At 36.5% G+C, this 21,609-nt stretch overlaps 1 protein-coding gene across 2 annotated transcripts in view; it reads right to left on the minus strand.

Moving 5' to 3' along the window:
• Nucleotides 1-21,609, minus strand: part of LOC149814833 (Thioredoxin superfamily protein) — a 56,515-nt gene that overhangs the window by 19,089 nt on the left and 15,817 nt on the right. For both annotated transcript variants that reach the window (XM_089989510.1, XM_089989509.1), the window contains one exon: nt 13,148-13,189. In XM_089989510.1, coding sequence (XP_089845636.1) covers nt 13,148-13,189 — 42 coding nt within the window. The remainder of the gene's footprint in view (nt 1-13,147; nt 13,190-21,609) is intronic.

Consider the following 21,609-nt stretch of genomic DNA (forward strand, 5'->3'; position numbering starts at 1 on the left):
TTTTTAGTGTAAGAATTAAATTTTTAACAAAATCTAAAAATGATGACTACCAATTTAGCAAAAGCACATGGAAGTGAGTGAGAATAGTCAGAGAAAACACATAAAAAGCATGAAAAGTTGAGTAAGAGAACATATAATAAGAATAAATGACGCGTGTGGAGAGCATAGGAGAAGCATGGGGGAATTGAGGTTCTCATCAAGTTTCAGAAGCGAGGAGTATCGCGCTTCCGAAGCGAGCTTCCCACCTATCTAAGAAGCTTTCGGTAACTCTGGTTCAGATACCTTCTAACTGGATGTTTAATTGATTTTATGCCCAACTTTACTCATCTCACAGAAAAATTCTGCCTTATATTTATATTTCTTTCCAAACGAAGAGAAGCAGGAATGAAAGAGCTAAAAAAGAAGACAATATGTCACCATTCTAAAAATCAAAGCTCATTACACTAGAGAAAATAGACAATGTGATGGCCAATTCATTGAAAACATATTCAAATTGCTATAACCCTCTGGCCAACTCCGAGGAATTATTGTGCAGCGAGTGGCAGACAAAGATGATGCAGATCAAAACATGTTGGGTATTCTTGATTCAAAAAGAGCCTCCTCAAGAACTGGTCGCTGAGATGCTGGATGTGTGCAGGTTCATGTGCAAGTCTGGTTGGCTGAGGGGCTGATGGATGCACATGCCCTGCCCTGTCACAGCAACTAAGAATGAAGAGAGAGGAAAACCGGCTTGTTCTCATGCCACTAAGAAGATCAACATGAGACAGCACTAGATGCTACCTCAATGGAAAAATTCAAACCCAACGGTTACTAAGAAACAAAGAGAAAAGACAAATGAGAGAGAGAGAGAGAAGATGCTAGGGCTCATTAGAGGATGCGCTAATCCTAGGCTGATTGCCAAGCCTCCAAAAATGCAATTACTTGATTGATAAGATAACAAATCTCTACAATCCCAGCTTGATATAAACTAACTCTTGACATTAATTATCAATAGATAACTGTAACCCTCATCCATAGATAGAAATAAGGTACAGCTAAAAAATAAATATCCATATCCTAACTAGATGTGGGCTTCTTCTACTAAACTTGGACTTTGGACTCCATTACCCTAACCCCATAAATCCATATTCAAACAACCCAAAGAGGAAATAGTCATCATTTACAACTCACAATAAGAGACTCAATAAAGAATAAAACATAAATAGCATTGTCATCAAAAGGACTTACATCTAACACAAATATTGCATAGATGGCATGTCAATGATGCACATCATGAAGGATCTGAAAGATCTCACTGTATCATTAATAGCATGACTTATAAAATCATTGTTTTGTCTCCAAATATGTGGATTCCATTGCTCCCTAGAAAACCCTGCATGTCATTTCATGTCACAATAGCCAAAAGCTAGAAAATCATCAATATCAGATTTTATACAATTTCTACACATAATTCCATCTAGTGGTAATGAACTCGTCAAAAAAATCTGAAAAGAGCCAAGCATTCTATTTAAGCCATGCTAGGGAAAACATGAAGACAAACAAGAACGCTTTATCCAGCTAAATAAAAACCCCTAGATTGAGATTGTCAAAAGTAGGCAGCTTATCAATGCAACCAAGTGAAGAATTTAGCACAAGGGACCAACCCCAAATTCTTTAAGATGGATAGTTAACCATGTTCCAAAAACAATATTTGGCATTATTTCAGTGGGAAGATGTCATTTCCCCCAATTCTATGAAGAGTATTCTGGTATATCCCTGCATGGAGGCACTCTTTCTAATATTTCCATCAAGGAGTCCATTCTTCGAGATCATGATCTCCAAGGCCTCTTCACAATGTAATCCGCATGTAACCCTCTTGTTTGCAACAATCTTCCACATTTAACCTAGTGCAAGAAGCTAACATGTCCGTCATCTTGAGAGACTATTAATGCAAACAATAACAACTATATATAGTCTTAACCAACAGCATCTCAAGTCCTTCCAAGAGTTGATCAGGCGCTTCCTTAAACAATAAAGAAAAACTATGGTCCAAAAAGCTCCACAAGGACACACTTTTCCTTATTGACAGCTCCAACTCTAATGAGATATTGCGGAAATATAAAAAGTGCATACAAGCACTTACAACAATGAATAAAAGAGACAATATTACAAATCCACTAAGAGACAATACAAGCACAAGCCTTTAAGAAGGCAACAATATAAAAAGCCTCTTATTGAAAAGAGAGAGAGCTCTCAAGAATGAAAAATATACAAGGGGATCACCCTTATTTATACAAAAGGGAGAGGAGAGAAAGAGAGGCAAAATGCCTCAAAAGAAGAGCCCAAAAGAGGGCTCCCATGGAGTCGTTGGGAGCCCCCAACGGTCACATTTGTGACCGTTGGGGGCTCCAACGACTCTATGGTTGGAGCCCCTTTTGGCCTTTAAAAAATACAAAAATTAAATGAAAAAAATAAGAAAAGAAAAATACATTTTAACAAAAAACTGAAAATAGTTGTTTTCTAAAACTATGTAAATTTACAAAAATACACCTATCGGGTATTGATGCAATATTATATTATATTATATATATATATATAAGAGATACATTTTAACACCCCCCCTCAAACTTTACGGGGAAATGACGAAAAGTTTGCCAAGAAGGAATATGAAGCGAGGAGCCGGAAGAGCTTTAGTAAAGAAGTCCGCCAACTAATATTCTGAAGTGACATACGGTAGGGTAATTATGCCTCGTAAGAATTCGTCACGAACATAGTGGCAATTCATTTCGATATGTTTTGTACGCTCATGGAATGTATGATTGCTCACAATATAGATGGCACTCTTGTTGTCGCAACATAATTTTGAGGCTTCGGTAATATCAACCCCCATGTCTTTAAGCAGACTGCGAAGCCATACAAGTTCCATTGTCGTGGTTGCCATAGCACGATACTCAGCTTCTGTGGATGACAGTGAAACTTTTTGCTGCTGCTTGCATCGCCAGGCAATCAAAGAGTCCCCTAAAAAGACACAAAAACCAGCAGTTGAGACTCGATCATTGGGATTACCTCCCCAATCTGCATCAGTATAAGCAAGAAGATTCAAGGAAGAAGAAGAGGATAGAAATAGCCCTTTATTGATGGTATTCCGAATGTAGCGGATGATTCGGAGAACAGCACTCATAGCACTCATATGCACAGTTGTACGAGCATGCTGAAATTGGCTAACTGAGTGAACCGCATGGGCGATATCTGGTCTGATGATGGTTAAATAGGTAAGAGACCCAATGAGTTGTCTGTAAGGTGTGGGATCTTCCAGAAGAACCCCATCCTCCAACAGTAATTTGGCATTAATAACCTCGAGAGTCTCTACTTTCTTGTCATCAGAAATCACAGACTTAGAACAGATATTTGCAGCAAGCTTCATCTGTGACAAAATATATCCTCGAGAAGAATATGCAACTTCAATTCCAAGAAAATATCTAAGAAAACCTAAATCAGACATATCAAAATTATTTTTTAACATATTTTTAATATCAATAATACTATTTTGATCATTCTTAGTGATAATCATATCATCAACATAAAGCAACAATATTAGGATACTAGTACCTGCACTTTTAACAAAAAGAGCAGTGTCAGTATAACAAGAGTGAAATCCTAACTTTACCATGATATCACTAAAACGATCATACCAAGCCTTAGGGGCTTGTTTGAGGCCATATAATGCCTTCAAAAGCCGAAGTGTTTGACCTTGCTTAACATTAATTCTGGGTGGCAGATCCATGTAAACTTTTTCACTTAAACTGCCATTTAAAAAAGCATTTTTTTACGTCAAGTTGATAAATAGGCCATTTTTTTGTTGATGCGACAGCTATTAAGGTTCTGACACTGGCCATTCGGGCTACGGGAGCGAATGTTTCTTCATAATCAACGCCATATTCTTGGGAGTATCCCTTAGCGACTAATCTAGCTTTATATCGTTCCAAAGAGCCATCGCTTTTAGTTTTAACTTTGAAGACCCAGCGACACCCAATAGGTTTTTTGTGTGAGAGAAGATTAACTATTTCCCAACTATTAGCCTTTTTTAATGCATTTAGTTCAACTTGCATTGCTTCAACCCAATGTGGTATAGATTTAGCTTGATTATAGTGAGCGGGTTCAAAATAAGAATGTAAGGTTATTAAACACGCCCGATAGTTGGGGGTTAAGGAATCATAGGATACAAACCTATTTGGGGGTATTGATATTCTAAAAGAATGTCTAACTTGTGGTTCCTCAGTAGATTCAGAAATTTGAGAGTATTTTTCAAGGGCACTAATAGGATTTTCTTGATTTCTTCTTGAGTAAACATTTATATTTGTATCACTATCATTTACATTTGAATCACTATCATTTGAGGATGTTATATCAAGATGGGACACTTCACGTGTATCTTCTATGTTTTCAAGAAAATCTTCTTGTATGTCATCAATAAGATCATATAAGAATATATAATCAATTTCATTTGTTTCTTCTATTTTATCAAAATCGTTCTCTTCTTCTAGAAATGTTACATCTTTTGAAACATATAGCTTATCATTTTTAAAATCATAACATCTATACCCTTTTTTATTTTCATCATATCCTAGAAAAATACATTAAATTGTTTTGGAGACAGCTTATCCCTTTTATGTAATAAGACAAAACATTTGCAACCAAAAATACGAAGACAATTGAAATCAGGTGAAAATTTGAAGAGCTTTTCATAGGGAGAAACATTTTTTAATTTGGAAGAAGGCATTCTATTGATTAGATAAGTTGAGGTTAGAACGGCTTCGGCCCAAAACTTCTTTGGAATATTCCTAGAGACAAGTAATGTTCTAGCGGTTTATATAATGTGCCTATGTTTCCTTTCCGCTAGGCCATTTTGTTGAGGAGTCCTAGGACATGACTTTTGATGGCAAATTCCATTTTGGGTTAAATAGTTTTGAAATTCGTGGGATAAGTATTCACCATCGGAATCGGATCTTAAAATAGATATATTATTTTGGAATTGATTTTGAATCTTTTTATGAAAATCTTTAAAAGAAGTAAATACTTCTGATTTATGACTAAGAAAATAAATCCAAACATACCGAGTAAAGTCATCAATAAAAGTAACATAATATGAATAACCCCCTTTAGACATAACCGGAGAAGGCCCCCAAACATCTGAATGTACCAATTCAAAAGGTCTTGATGAGAGAAAAGTTCTAGTTGAAAATGGAATAGACTTCATTTTTCCAAAAATGCAATCTTTGCAATTAATTTCTTTTTCCTTACAAAATTTGTTTCCAAAAGGAAAGAGATACATTTTGGAATAACTTGGATGACAAAGTCTTTTATACCAAGTTTCCATGTTTTTTTCTTGGACATAAGAACAAAAATGATTTGAAGGGAGATCGAGATGGTCCATATAATAGAGGTCTCCCTTTCTATGGTCTTGCCCAATCCGCTGCCCGGACCGGAGATCCTGCACAAAGCAACCATTCGATGAGAAAGATATTTCACATCCATGGTCGGCAATTTGAGAGACCGAAAAAAGGTTTAGATTTAGTTGCTTCCCCCTTTATGGGTCCTCTTTAGTGCTTCCCTCCTCTATTTAAAGAGGAGGTTCCCCCTTGTAAATGTATGGGTTTTTACACCCTTGTCTTCCTTTCTTCAATAAATCCAACTTATGACTTTAAGTCATTTCCTATATTTGTGAGTTTTGTGTGTGCACATTTGGTGTTTGTGTTCTTGGTTCTTGTAGTCACTCTTAAGGAGTGACTTTTGCTCTAGCCTCTTTTCATTACATGGTATCAGAGCTCGGTTGGTGATTGGGCTTCTCTTTTGACATCTTGGAAAGCGTGCCTCTCAAAGTTTTGAAGAAAGGAAGTATATTTGGTGTCGATGGAACGTGACTCTAAAGTGGAGCTCTCTTTCAAGCTAAATGGGTCCAACTATCTCATGTGGGCCTCCGCTATGGAAAATCATCTAAGAGGTAAGAAACTTTGGGGTTTTGTTATGGGGACTAATCCCGAACCCTTTCTTGTTCTTACCAAAATTGAAAATGAAGTTGAAAAGGCTTTAGATGGCGATGAGCGCATCAAAGCCATTAATGAACATCAATCCAAAATCGAGGATTGGGAAAGTAATCATGCCAAAATCTTGGCATGGTTTATGAACAACGTAGATCTTAAAAATTGTGCCAATATTGCCAAGTTTAGAAGAGCCAATGAGGCTTGGTTTTTTCTTAAGGGTATGTATACCCAAAAGGATCTTTCTCGGCAATTCTTTTGCCAAGAAAAAATTCGTTCCACCAAACAAATGGATATGAGTGTCCGGGACTATTTTAGCTCTCTAACTCCTCTTTGGGATGAGCTTGCCCTTCTTGAGCCCAAATGGGTTGCTCCACAAGACATTGAACTAAGAAGGGAACAAATTGAAAAGGAGCACTTTTTTCAATTCCTTCATGGACTTCGCCCGGAATTTGAACAAGTGAGGGCATCTCTTCTCCATAGAAGCAAAGCCCTACCTATTGAAGATGCTCTTGCCGAGGTATGTCAAGAAGAAACTCGACTTGGCTTGAGCATTAGGAATGATGAGGTTTTGGCCGTTAATAGGCCCGGTTCTAATGTTAAAGCATATAGACCTCCCCACTTTAACAAAAATATCAATGGGCCTAGAAAGGGAATCATATGCCACTATTGTAATGAACCGGGGCACATTAGACCGGTTTGTCCTAAGCTTAAAGGAAAGGTTGCCGCGGTTGGAGAAAATTCTCCAAAGAAGGAAGAAAGTACCAAAGAAGGAGATATCAAAGAAACTCTTAATCATATCTCCGAAGTTCTCCAACACCTTCTCAAGTCTTCTCCTTCAACATCCGGAGCCGCCATCGCCTACTCTTCATCACCTCCAGGTATGTGGATACTAGACTCTGGTGCTTCTTTCCATATGACATCTCATAAAAACTCCCTTTCCAATGTTTTTTCCGAACCTATGTCCTCCTATGTCTCAACGGCCGATGGAACGTCTTTAAAAATTGAAAGTATTGGAACACTTGACTTTAAAAATTCTCAAAATTTCTTTGTTCCTAAAGTAAGAGTTGTTCCAAAAATTAATTTAAATCTTTTTTCCGTTTCCCAAATCACCGACCATGGATGCCAAGTCTCTTTCTCACCTAAAGATTGCATCGTGCAGGATCTCCAGTCAGGGAAGCTGATTGGGCAAGGCCATAGAAGGGGTGATCTCTATTTTATGGACTTTTTGACGCTTTCATCTAAGTCATCTTGCAATCTTGTTAAAGATAAAAGTATTGGAATTTGGCATGAGAGACTTGGTCATCCAAATTTTGTAAAAATGTCTCTTTTCCCTTTTTTGAACAATACTTGTAAAGACAATCACATGACTTGTAAAGATTGCATTTTTGGGAAATCTAAAGCTATTCCGTTTCCTCAAAGAAGTTATTTTGCCACTCGGCCATTTGAACTTGTTTATTCCGATGTGTGGGGACCTTCCCCTATTTTATCTAAAGGAGGCTTTTCGTATTATGTGGTATTTATTGATGACTTCACTAGATTTACATGGATATACTTCTTAAGTCGCAAATCTGAAGTCTTCTCGTTCTTTAAAGAATTTCATGCTATGGTTAAAAATCAATTTTTGGGAAATCTATCTATTCTTAGGTCCGATTCGGGAGGTGAATATATGTCTAATGATTTTCAAACTTACTTAAAAGAAAATGGAATTTGTCATCAACGTTCTTGTCCCAACACTCCGCAACAAAATGGTCTTGCGAAAAGAAAGCATAGGCACATAATAGAAACTAGAAGAACATTATTGATTTCAAAAAATATCCCAAAATCCTTTTGGGCCGAAGCGGTTCTAACTTCAACATATCTCATCAATAGAATCCCTTCATCCTCTTTGAAAAATCTTTCTCCATTTGAAAAACTTTACAATATGTCTCCCGATTATAAAAGATTAAGAATTTTTGGATGTAAATGCTTTGTTTTAACTCGCAAGAATGATAAACTTTCTCCTAAAGCTATTGAATGTATTTTTTTGGGATATGGCGAAAAACAAAAAGGATATCGATGTTTTGACATCCTTAATAATAAACTTTATATCTCAAAAGATGTCACATTCCTCGAAGAAGAAAATGGTTTTTTGCATCAACCAAATGAAAATATTGACTATTCCTTTTTATTTGACTTGTTACCTCAAGAAAACATCATAGATGATCATATTGATCTTAATGAACCTCTTGAAGATCTTGTTGAACATCCAAATAATGATCAAAACTTAGAAGAGAATGCTTCAAGACAAATACAAGTCTACTCTAGAAGGAATGAAAGAAATCCTCCATGTGCCCTTGAAAGATTTTCTCAAAATGAGTCGATAGAAGAAACCTCTCAAAGAAGATCAAATCGCATTCCTAAGATTCCAAATAGATTTGTTTCTTATGACTCTTTTTCCCCTAATTATCGAGCATGTCTTCTTGCTCTTGACTCATTTCATGAACCATCACATTACAATGATGCTAAACAATATGATCATTGGAATGAAGCTATGGAGCTTGAACTTAATGCCCTTAAAAAGGCACAAACTTGGGAAGTCATTGATCCTCCCAATGGCAAGAAACCCATTGGATGTAGATGGGTGTTTAAAGTAAAAACTAAGAGTGATGGTTCATTGGAAAGATATAAGGCTAGGTTGGTAGCCAAAGGTTATGCCCAAGAGTATGGGGTAGACTATGATGAAACTTTTGCCCCGGTTGCTCGAATGACTAGTGTTCGAGCCCTTATTGCTATAGCTTCTGCCAAAAAATGGCCCATCTTTCAACTTGATGTTAAAAATGCTTTCTTGAATGGTAATTTAAATGAAGAAGTTTATATGGAACCACCTCCAGGTATGAATTTAAATGGAAAAGTTTTAAAATTAAAAAAGGCTTTATATGGACTTAAGCAAGCTCCTAAAGCTTGGTATGACAGGTTTAGTACTGTATTAATCAATTTAGGTTTTTCTTCTTGTTATACTGACACTGCTCTTTTTGTCAAAAGAACAGGTAACTCCATTATTATGCTTCTACTGTATGTTGATATGATCATCACTGAGAATGACAAAAAGGGAGTAAATGATGTTAAGTCTATATTAAAAGATACTTTTGATATGTCTGACCTTGGTTATTTGAGATATTTTTTAGGAATTGAAGTGGCCTATTCAGCACGAGGGTACATCTTATCTCAAATGAAGTTAGCTGCGGAAATTTGTACCAAGTCAGGAATATCTGATGAAAAGAAAGTGGAGACCCCTGAAGTTATCAATGCGAAACTAAGACTTGAAGATGGTGTTCCTCTTGAAGATCCAACCCCTTACCGCCAATTAATTGGATCCCTCACCTATCTATCCATCACACGTCCAGATATAGCTCATGCGGTTCATGCAGCGAGCCAATTTCAGCACGCTCCTACGACGGTTCATATGGCGGCCGTAATGAGAATTGTGCGATATATCAAAAATACCATCTCCAAGGGACTCTTCTTATCCTCTTCCTCATCTCTTGAATTAACTGTTTTTACTGATGCTGACTGGGGAGGAAATCCCAATGATCAGATCTCAATTACGGGTCTTTGCATTTTTTTAGGTGAATCTCTCATCTCGTGGAGATGCAAGAAGTAGCAGAAGGTCTCCTTATCATCTACTGAAGCTGAATATCGAGCTATGGCAATGACAACTATGGAGATTGTGTGGCTCAAAAGTCTTCTTAGTGACATGGGCGTTAACATTTCCACTCCCACCAAGCTCTGTTGTGATAACAAGAGTGCGATATACATTGCCAGCAATCACACTTTTCATGAGCGGACCAAGCATATCGAAATGGATTGTCATTATGTTCGAGACGAATATCTCAAAGGAACCATCACATTGCCATATGTCACTTCAGAGTATCAACTAGCTGACTTCTTCACCAAGGCGCTCCCAACTCCACGATTCATGTTTCTTCTTGGCAAACTTTCGGTCTTCTCCCCGTAAAGTTTGAGGGGGCGTGTTAAATTATGTATATATAAATATATATATACATATACTTATATATATATATACATTAGTATATATATAAGTATATATACGTATATATGTATATATACATAATTATATTTTCGTTTTCTGTTTTGTATAAACCAAAAACCCGATAGGGGTATTTTGGTAATTCCCAAATGTACCTTTTTACTTTTCACTTTTTTCTCCTTTTCCCTTTTTTCTTTTTCCTTTTTTATTTCTTCTTTTTGCTTTTTGGAATCATAAAGGGGCCCCACCCATCTAGTCGTTGGGGCCCCAACAGTCATATTTATGACCGTTGGGGCTCCCAACGACTAGAAGGGAGCCCCCTTTATGGGTCCTCTTTAGTGCTTCCCTCCTCTATTTAAAGAGGAGGTTCCCCCTTGTAAATGTATGGGTTTTTACACCCTTGTCTTCCTTTCTTCAATAAATCCAACTTATGACTTTAAGTCATTTCCTATATTTGTGAGTTTTGTGTGTGCACATTTGGTGTTTGTGTTCTTGGTTCTTGTAGTCACTCTTAAGGAGTGACTTTTGCTCTATTTGTGCTTCCGCCTCTTTTCATTACATTAGTTTGGGAACAACTCTTACTTTTGGAACACAAAAATTTTGAGAATCTTTAAAAGAGCCAATGCTTGAAATTTTTAAAAAGGTTCCATCGGCCGTAGAGACACAAGAGTCTTTTGAATTGATGCAAACATCAATAAGTGCATTTTCATGGGGGGTCATATGAAAAGAAGCTCCGGAGTCAAGGATCCAAGAATACGTACCGGGTGAGGATGACGAAGCAATAGCCGCACCCGATGTGGAGGAAGAAACTTTTAGAATTTGATGGAGAGCCATAGATATTTGTCCAAGAGTTTCTTTGATGTTATTGTTCTTGCCTTCATCTTCTTTGGTGGTAGTTTCTTCAAGAGAGGCCACCTTAGGCTTGAAAGTTTCATTAAGCTTTGAGCAAGCGGGTTTAATATGACCCGACTCATAGCAATGATGACAAACAATCATTTTTCTTCCTCCATTGTAGTTTCCTTGTTTCCCAAAATGAGGAGGTTTATAGGTTCTAATATTGTTACCCGGTTTTGATACGGCAAGTACTTCATTAACATGTTTACTCATGCCAAGCCTTGTCTCCTCTTGAGTGATTTCGGCAATAGCATCCTCAATAGGAGGAAAAATAGATCTATGGAGAAGTGAGGATCTCACTTGCTCAAATTCGGGACGTAGCCCAAAAAGGAATTGAAACAATCGTTCTTGTTCCATTTGTTTTTGTCTTAAATCAATATCTTCCATAGAAACCCATTTTGGCTCCAAGAGAGCCAATTCATCCCATAGTGGGTTTAGGGCACTATAATAGTCTTGAATGCTAGAATCACCTTGTTTGGTGGTTCTAATCTTTTCTTGCAAGAAATATGCTCTTGCAAGATCCTTTTGGGTATACATACCCTTCATAAAGGACCAAGCCTCATTGGCTCTACGAAATTTAGCTATATTAGCACATACCTTAAGCTCAACATTGTTCATAAACCACGCAAGGATTTTTGCGTGATTGCTTTCCCAATTTTTCACTTCTTTTTTATGATTTTCAATGGCCTTGAGGCGAGCATCTCCTTCAAGAGCCTTTTCTTGACCTTCTTCGTCCTTTGTGAGCATAAACTTAGGTTCCGGAACGGTGCCCATGACAAAACCCCAAAGTTTCTTTCCTTTGAGATTATTTTCCATTGCCGATGCCCACATCATATAATTCTTTCCATTGAGCTTGAAGGATAGGTCAATCTTTGCCTCCATGATGTTGCCAAGAAGTGAGAAGAGATTCACCAAATATGAAATATACGAACCACATCTTTCCTTCAAGAATCGAGTGGCTCTGATACCATGTAATGAGATATTGTGGAAATATAAAAAGTGCATACAAGCACTTACAACAATGAATAAAAGAGACAATATTACAAATCCACTAAGAGACAATACAAGCACAAGCCTTTAAGAAGGCAACAATATAAAAAGCCTCTTATTGAAAAAAGAGAGAGCTCTCAAGAATGAAAAATATACAAGGGGATCACCCCTATTTATACAAAAGAGAGAGGAGAGAAAGAGAGGCAAAATGCCTCAAAAGGAGAGCCCAAAAGGGGGCTCCCATGGAGTCGTTGGGAGCCCCCAACGGTCACATTTGTGACCGTTGGGGGCTCCAACGGCTCTATGGTTGGAGCCCCTTTTGGCCTTTAAAAAATACAAAAATTAAATGAAAAAAATAAGAAAAGAAAAATACATTTTAACAAAAAACTGAAAATAGTTGTTTTCTAAAACAACTATGTGAATTTACAAAAATACCCCTATCGAGTATTGATGCAATATTATATATATATAAGAGATACATTTTAACACCAACAATCATCTTCATCCCCTTTTGGAAGATAACTATCTTCTCATAATCATTGTATATTGAAAAGTTATAACATCAATATGCCAACACTGCCCATTCTCACAGGGAGCATTGCAAGATACCAAACTACCCAATAAGGTGGAAGGCCACACCAAATTGCACGATGACTTTGTAGGAGCTATATCATTTTTTTCTCATGTAAACTGTTCAATAGTTCATGTGCTACATAACATAAACTGGTAAGAATCTCTCCACACCCAACTTATCCACATAAATCTGGTTTCTTTTTTCTTTCTCTACAATTGAAGTTTAGATAGTTCACAGCACCATGAAACTCAATTATGAACTCAAACTCATGCCATCAGCTTCGTATCTTGCCTACATCATCTTCAAAATTGTGATAATAAAAGATGTGGTCTGTGTGGAAAAACCCAAAATAATTGAAAAAAAAGCATGTTTCATATGTACAAAGAAAATAACACTGCAATAAACACTAAAATTCATGCTTTTGATTTCCACTTAGCCTACATACAAGAAGAGCAGAAGGGAATATTTAAAAACATTATATAACAGAAGGAAAAGAAGGTATGGTTTCACATGAATATGGAACAATACTCTGTATGCGTACCATGTGTGTGCAGGTGTAAAGTTTGGAAGACTACTAGCATTAAAATCTATGGGAAAAAGACACAAAATAAACATATCCAGCAATAGCAACTAATCTGATACCTGATTCATGGTAGTCTGGTTGTTGAGTGAGAATAGAGATAACTGCAGGAAAGAAGACAAAAAAGTTTCCCTAACATAAGAACAGAAAACAAAAATAGCATAAAGCTCACAAATGTGAAGAAAACAGCACAAAATATGTCTATGACATCACATAACTTTTGCATATTGAGTTTTTATGCAAAATTCACAAGAAACTCAATGATATTGTAGCTAATCTTCCAATATTCCATGTATCACATAGTAACCTACCACCTTATGTTAAAATACTGTATATATACCTGACTGATATTAGTATATCAGTTAGGGGTATTTTGGTCATTTTAGAACATGTATTTAGTACAGTCCATTAGGGACTGAAATGGATTTTTGTCCTTTTCTATTTTTACTTTTTATATAAAAGTGTAAACATGACTGTTGGGAGGCAGTCCAACGACTCACTACAAGTGAGGCTCTATAAATAGAACCTCACTCTATCCTTGTAATGTATGCTTTTAGAAGCATTTGTGTGAGTTTATAAAATTCTCTTTTTTCTTATAGGCTTTGTGCCTTTGTGTTATTGTGAAGTTCATATTTTCTATCTCTTTTATGAGATTGTGATTGATCCATTAGAGACCACGGTATTGTTGTGCACTTGTGTAGCCCTTTGTTGGCATTGTATTCGTAATTCATTACATGGTATCAGAGCTTAGCTCTTGAGAAAGTGAAAAGCTATCTCGAGATTATTCTACTTGTGGTGGTGCTCTTCAACTCTTGGTCTTCTTCCAACTCCTCTACTCAAAATTCTTGTAATCATTATAGGAAAAAGAGACTTCGCCTCCATCATCTCCTACAAGCTCAATGAAAACAAGTATTTGATGTGGGCGTCGGCAATGGAGAATCACATCAAAAGTAAGGTTTTGTTAGTGGTACTACTAATGAACCGCAACTCAAATTGACAAGAAGAGAAGGAGATCAAGTCAAAGCTTTGTCCGAAGAAGAAAAGGAGAAAGCTTTGCAAGAATATCAAAAGGTTGGAGGATTGAGAAGCGAGCAATGCTCAAATTCTCTCATAGTTTATGAATACCATGGAGTTCAAAATCGCCACCAACATCATCAAGTTTAAAAAGGCATGTGATGCATGGATTTTTCTAAAGAGTACCTTCATCAAAAAAGATATGGCTAGGCTATATTATCTTCAAGACAAGGTACGTAATGCAAAACAAAGAGATAAAAGTGTAAGAGACTTTTACAATATTTTATCTCTTATTTGGGATGAATTGGCTATGTTAGAACCAAAATGAGAAGGTTCGGTTATTGAAACGAGAAGATCTCAAATAGAAAGAGAAAAAAAAAATCTTTACTTTATGGCCTCCGACTGAAATTTGAGCAAGATAAGTCATCTTTGCTTCATAGGACCTCGATTCCTTTTATAAGTGAGGCTCTTGCTCAAATTTGCCAAGAGAAACAAGACTTGGAATGCACAAGTCTAATGACGAGGTCCTTGTCATGGCAAGACACAAAAAATTTGTAAAAACGTATAAACCACCTCACTTTGAAAGAAAATTCAATGGAAAATGACATAATGGAGGAGGATACAAAGGAGCATACAAAGGCAAAATCATTTGTCATCATTGTAAAGAACTGGGGCATATAAGACCAGATTGTCACAAATTTAAGAAAGTAGCCGCCTTAAGTGAAGGACGTCAAGAATCAAAGAAAGGGAGAAACTTCAATGATTTGACCATTGCTCAAATAGCAGAGGCCGTCTCACAAATTTTTAAAATCACTCCTACATCCGGCGGCGCCATTCCCTCCTCTTCTCCTCCAGGTAGACCTTCTTGGATTTTGGATTCGGGTGCCTCTTTTCACATGACTCATAATGAGTCTCTATTATCCGATTGCACTAATTCATATCTTTCATGTGTATCAACTGTTAGATGGTACCTCTTTAAAAGTTAAAAGTATATGAAACCTCAACAATATCTCAAAAAGTTTCTTTGTTCTAAAAGTGAGGGTTATTCAAATTGAATTTAAATCATTTTTTAGTTTCTCAAATTTCTGATTATGAATGTAAAGTATTCTTCTCATCTAAGACTTGTTGGGTGCAGGATCTTCAGTCGGGGAAGCTGGTTGGGCAAGGCCATAGAAGAGACCTTTACTATATGGATTCCTTGTGTTTACCTAAAAACTTCTTTTGTAATCATGTCAAAGACATTAATTTAGATCTTTGGCATAAAAGATTAGGACACCCAAGTATATCCAAATTATCTCATTTTTCATTTTTTGAAAAATTTTATAAAGATAAAGATTTTTTATGTGAAGATTGTATACAACAACAACTACACCTTCATCCCAAAACAATTGGGGTCGGCGATATGAACCAACAAAGAAAATCATTCTGGGTCTTCCACATGAATCCTTCTCCTCCATTCATTTCTATCCAATGCCATGTCCTCGGTGAGGTTCAAAGCATTCATATCCTTTCCTATCACCTCCATCCATGTCTTCCTAGGCCTACCCCGACCTCTTTTAACTAATATATTTTCCCATTTCTCCATCCTTCTAACTGGAGCATCATTAGGCCTTCGTCGAATATGTCCAAACCACCGTAAACGATTTTTTCTCATCTTATTTTCAATGGGTGCAACGCCTACCTTCTTACGTATCTCCTCGTTCTGAATCTTATCTTTTATTGTATTTCCACACATCCATCTCAACATACGCATCTCAACTACACTACTTTTTTGAATATGACGTCTCTTGGCAGCCCAACATTCCGTACCATATAGTAAAGCGGGCCTAATAGTCGTCCTATAAAACTTCCCCTTCAACCGCAATGGCATTCTACGATCGCACAACACTCCAGTTGCACTCTTCCATTTCATCCACCCAACCTTTATCCTATGATTTACATCTTCATCAATTTCTCCATACTTTTGAATGATAGATCCCAAATATTTGAAAGAATCATCCACCGGTATTTCTTGCTCACCAAGCTTCACTACACTCCCATCTCTATTTCGTTGCTTACTAAATCGACATTCCATGTATTCTGTCTTACTCTTACTCAACTTAAAACCTTTTGCTTCCAATGTATGTCTCCATAATTCTAACTTAGCATTAACCCCAGCTCTAGACTCATCAATCAAAACAATATCATCAGCAAACAACATACACCACGGCACATTTTCTTGAATTGATCTCGTAAGCTCATACATCACTATAGCAAATAGGAAAGGGCTTAAAGCAGATCCTTGATGTAACCCAACCGTTATAGGAAAATTGGTTGTCACCCCTCCACAAGTGCGGACATTGGTTACTACTCCTTCATACATATCTTTAATTATACTAACTATAAATTTTTTTTACAGCCTTAGAACACTTATTTGCAAGATTGAATCACTATGAAATTTTTGTGACAATCTTAGAACGCATATATGCATGATTAAGTCACTATAAATTTTTTTTGACAGCACTAGAACACATATATACATGATTGAATCACTATATAATTTTTTTGACAGCCTTTGAACACATATATGCATGATTGAATCACTATATAATTTTTTTGACAGCCTTAGAGTACATATATGCATGATTAAATCACTATAATTTTTTTTGACAGCCTTAGAACACTTATTTGCAAGATTGAATCACTATGAAATTTTTGGGACAATCTTAGAACACTTATGCATGATTGTGACACTATAAAATTTTTTTGACAACATTAGAACACATATATACATGATTGAATCACTTGAAATTTTTATGCTTCTCCCTATGAAAAGCTCTTTAAATTTTCACCCGATTTCAATTGTCTTCGTATTTTTTGTTGTAAATGCTTTGTTCTATTGTATAAGAGAGATAAGTTGTCTCTAAAAGCAATTGAATGTGTTTTTCTAGGATATGGTGAAAATCAAAAAGGGTATAGATGTTATGATTTTAAAAATGATAAACTGTATGTTTCAAAAGATGTAACATTTCTAGAAGATGAGAATGGTTTTGATAAAATAGAAGAAACAAATGAAATTGATTACATATTTTTATATGATCTTATTAATGACATACAAAATGATTCTCTTGAAAGCATAGAAGATACATGTGAGGTGTCCAATCTTGATATAATACCCTCAAATGATAATAATGCAAATATGAATGTTTACTCAAGAAGAAATCAAGAAAACCCTATTAGTGCCCTCGAAAAATACTCCCAAATTTCTGAGTCTACAGAGGAACCACAAATTAGACATTCCTCTAGAATATCAATACCACCAAATAGGTTTGTATCCTATGATTCTTTGACACCCAACTATCGAGCATGTTTAATAACCCTACATTCTTATTTTGAACCCACTCACTATAATCAAGTTAAATTTATATCACATTGGGTTGAAGCAATGCAAGTTGAACTAAATGCACTAAAAAAAGTCAATACTTGAGAAATAGTTAATCTACCCCCACACAAAAAACCTATTGGGTGTCGCTGGATTTTCAAAGTCAAAACTAAAAGCGATGGATCTTTAGAACGATATAAAGCTAGGTTAGTCGCTAAGGAATACTCACAAGAATATGAAATTGATTATGAAGAAACATTCGCTCCCGTAGCTCGAATGACCAGTGTCAGGACTTTAATAGTTGTCGCATCAACCAAAAAATTGCCTATTTATCAACTTGATGTAAAAAATGTCTTTTTAAATAGAAGCTTAAATGAAGAAGTTTACATGGATCCACCACCTGGAATTAATATTGAGCAAGGTCAAACTCTTCGGCTTTTAAAAGTGTTGTATGGCCTTAAACAAGCCCCTAAGGCTTGGTATGATCGCTTCAATGATATCATGATAAAATTAGAATTTCACTCTTGTTATTCTGACAGTGCTCTTTTTGTTAAAAATGCAGGTACTAGTATTGTTATGATGTTACTTTATGTTGATGATATGATTAGCATTGGGAATGATCAAAATAGTATTGTTGATATTAAAAATATGTTAAAAAATAATTTTGGTATGTCTGATTTAGGTTTTCTTAGATACTTTCTTGGAATTGAAGTTGCATATTCTTCTCGAGGATATATTTTGTCACAGATGAAGCTTGTCGCAAATATATGTTCTAAGTCTGGCATTTCAGATGATAAAAAAGTAGAGACTCCCGAGGTTATTAATGTCAAATTACGTTTGGAGGATGGGGTTCTTCTGGAAGATCCCACACCCTACAGACAACTCCTTGGGTCTCTCACCTACTTAACCATCACCAGACCAGATATCATCCATGTCGTTCACTCACTCAATTAGTCAATTTCAGTATGCTCCTACAACTGTGCACATGAGTGTTGTTCTCCGGATCATTCATTACATTCGGAACACCATCAATAAAGAGCTATTTCTATCATTCTCTTCTCCCTTGAATCTTCTAGTTTATACTGATGCATATTGGGGAGGTAATCCTAATGATCGAGTCTCAACTACTGGTTTTTGTGTCTTTCTAGGGGACTCTTTGATTGCCTGGCGATGCAAGAAGCAGCAGAAAGTTTCACTATCATCTACTGAAGTTGAGTATCGGGCTATGGCAACCACAACAATGGAACTTGTATAGCTTCGCAGTCTGCTTAAAGACATGGGGGTTGATATTACCGAAGCTTCAAAGCTATGTTGCGACAACAAGAGTATCATCTATATTGCAAGCAATCATACCTTCTATGAGCGTACCAAACATATCGAAATGGATTGTCAGTATGTTCGTGATGAATACTTAAAAAGAACAAATGCTCTACCGTATGTCACTTCAAAATATTAGTTGGCGGACTTCTTTACTAAAGCCCTTCCGGCTCCCCGCTTCATGTTTCTCCTTGGCAAACTTCCCGTCATTTCCCCGTAAAGTATGTACTTGAGAGAAACACCTTTCTTCATCATTGTCCACCAGAGAACGTCCCTAGGTACTCTATCGTAAGCCTTCTCCAAATCAATAAAAACCATATGCAAATCTTTGTTCCTCTCTCTATTTCTCTCAATAAGTTGTCTAAGAAGACGTATAGCTTCCATAGTAGATCTTTCAGGCATAAAACCAAATTGATTCTCCGATATCATGACAACCTTCCTCAACCTAGACTCAATCACCCTCTCCCAAAGTTTCATAGTATGACTCATGAGTTTTATACCACGATAGTTTGTGCAATCTTGTATATCACCCTTATTCTTATATAGAGGCACCAAAGTACTCTTCCTCCACTCATTAGGCATCTTATTTGTCCGTCAAATCTTGTTAAAAAGATTTGTCAACCATTCTAAACCTTTCTCTCCCAAGCATTTCCAAGCCTCGATAGGTATACCATCTAGGCCAACTGCCCTTCTTGATTTCATTTTCTTCAAAGCCTCTACAATTTCTTTCTTTTGAATCTTGTGCATGAAGTCACGATTCATCTCAGGAAAAGGAATGGAGAAGTCTCCAAGATCCTGAGCATAACTTTCATTAAATAGCTTATCAAAATAATCTTTCCATCTCTCCTTAATCTCCTCATCTTTGACTAAAACCCTTTGCGTTTCATCTTTGATACATCTAACCATACCCAGATCCCTCGATTTCCTATCTCTCATTTTTGCAATCCTATAAATATCCTTCTCACCCTCTTTGGTATCCAACTTGTCATAAACCTCCTTATATACCTTATCCCTCGCGTTCCGAACTACTTTTTTAGCTTCCTTCTTTGTTATCATATACTTCTCCAAATTCTCATTATCACGACTTTTACTTAGATTTCTATAACACTCTCTTTTAACCTTAATAGCTAATTTGACATCCTCGTTCCACCACGATGTATCATTACCTAGCGGTGCACCGCCTTTAGACTCACCCAATACCTCCTTAGCCACCTTTCTCATGCCACCCGCTATCTTATTCCACATAGATTCTGAATCCTCCTCGAGACACCAATCAACTTCCTTAACTACCCGCTCTACAAACATTCATTGTTTAGCTTCTTTCAGTGCCCACCACTTAATTCTAGGATTTATCCTATGTCTATCCCTTTTGCGGCATTGTCTAATTCTAAGATCTAAAATTAAGACTCTATGTTATGTAGCTACACTTTCTCCCGGTATAACCTTACAATCGATGCAACAACCCCTATCTCTCTTTCTAAGTAGGAAAAAATCTTTCTGACTCGTATTAACCCCACTTTTAAATGTTACTAGGTGAGACTCCTTCTTCTTAAACCAAGTGTTTGCTAAGATCATATCATAGGACAAACCAAAATCTAAAATCCTTTCTCCACTATCGTTTCTTTCTCCTATACCATAGCCTCCATGGATACTCTCAAATCCATCCCTACTAATGCCTACATGCCCATTAAGGTCACCGTCGATGAAAAGCCTTTCTCCATAAGATATCCCTTGTACTACTCCATCTAAATCTTCCCAAAATTGACGCTTAGTGGAATCATCTAAACCTACTTGAGGTGCATAAACACTAATAATATTAATAATATTTGTACCTAATACTAATTTAATAAGTAAAATCCTATCACCCTTCCTACGGACCTCAACTACATTATCTATAAACTCACGACTCATAACAATCCCTACTCCACTCATATTCCTATTTATTCCTGTATACCAAATCTTATATCCCCAAGGTTCTATCACTTTTGCTTTCTCACCTACCCATTTGGTCTCTTGTAGACATAAAATATCAATCTTTCTCCTACACATAACATCTACTAACTCTACCAACTTACCAGTTAAAGACCCTATGTTCCAAGTGGCTAACCTAATTTTATGGTCTTGGACTAACTTCTTTACCCCCACCCGTCCAACAAAGTGAGGGAACCCTTGCCTATTTGACACCACACCCGGGCGCCGGTGTGACGCGTCGCTTCCGGGCGACGACCTAGCAACCCTTGCCCATTTATCACTGCCTCCGGGCCTATAGAGTACAGCGCGTCGCTCAGTAGGGAACGCCTCACTGCCTCCGGGCCTATAGAGTATACTTGAAAAAATTCAAATGACACCTTTTAGATCTAGAACTTCTGTGTCTAATGAGATTTTTGAATTAGTGCATTAAGATGTATGGGGTCTCGCTCTCGTTATGTCAAAAGATGGTTATTCATATTATGTTACATTCCTAGATGATTTTAGTAGACATATTTCCTCAAACTCAAATTCGAAGTCTTTTTAGTTTCTTTCAAATGAATTTCAATTGTATCTAAAAATACATGGAATTGTACACCAAAAATCTTGTCTTAGGACCTTTTAACAAAATGGCATTTTTGAAAGAAAGCATCGTCACATTATTGAAACTACTAGGACCTTACTTATTTCAAAAGAAATTTCAAAAAAAAATTGGGCCGAAGCCGCTCTAACCGCAATATATTTAATAAATAGGATGCATTCTCAAAAATTGAAAAACAAATATCCTATTGAAAAACCTTTTAAAATTCCTCCTGACTTGAAGAGGCTAAGGGTATTTAGATGTAAATGTTTTGCGCTTCTTGA

Source organism: Nuphar pumila, chromosome 15 (genome assembly GCF_984573655.1).
Source record: "Nuphar pumila chromosome 15, dmNupPumi1.hap1.1, whole genome shotgun sequence".
NCBI lineage: Eukaryota > Viridiplantae > Streptophyta > Magnoliopsida > Nymphaeales > Nymphaeaceae > Nuphar > Nuphar pumila.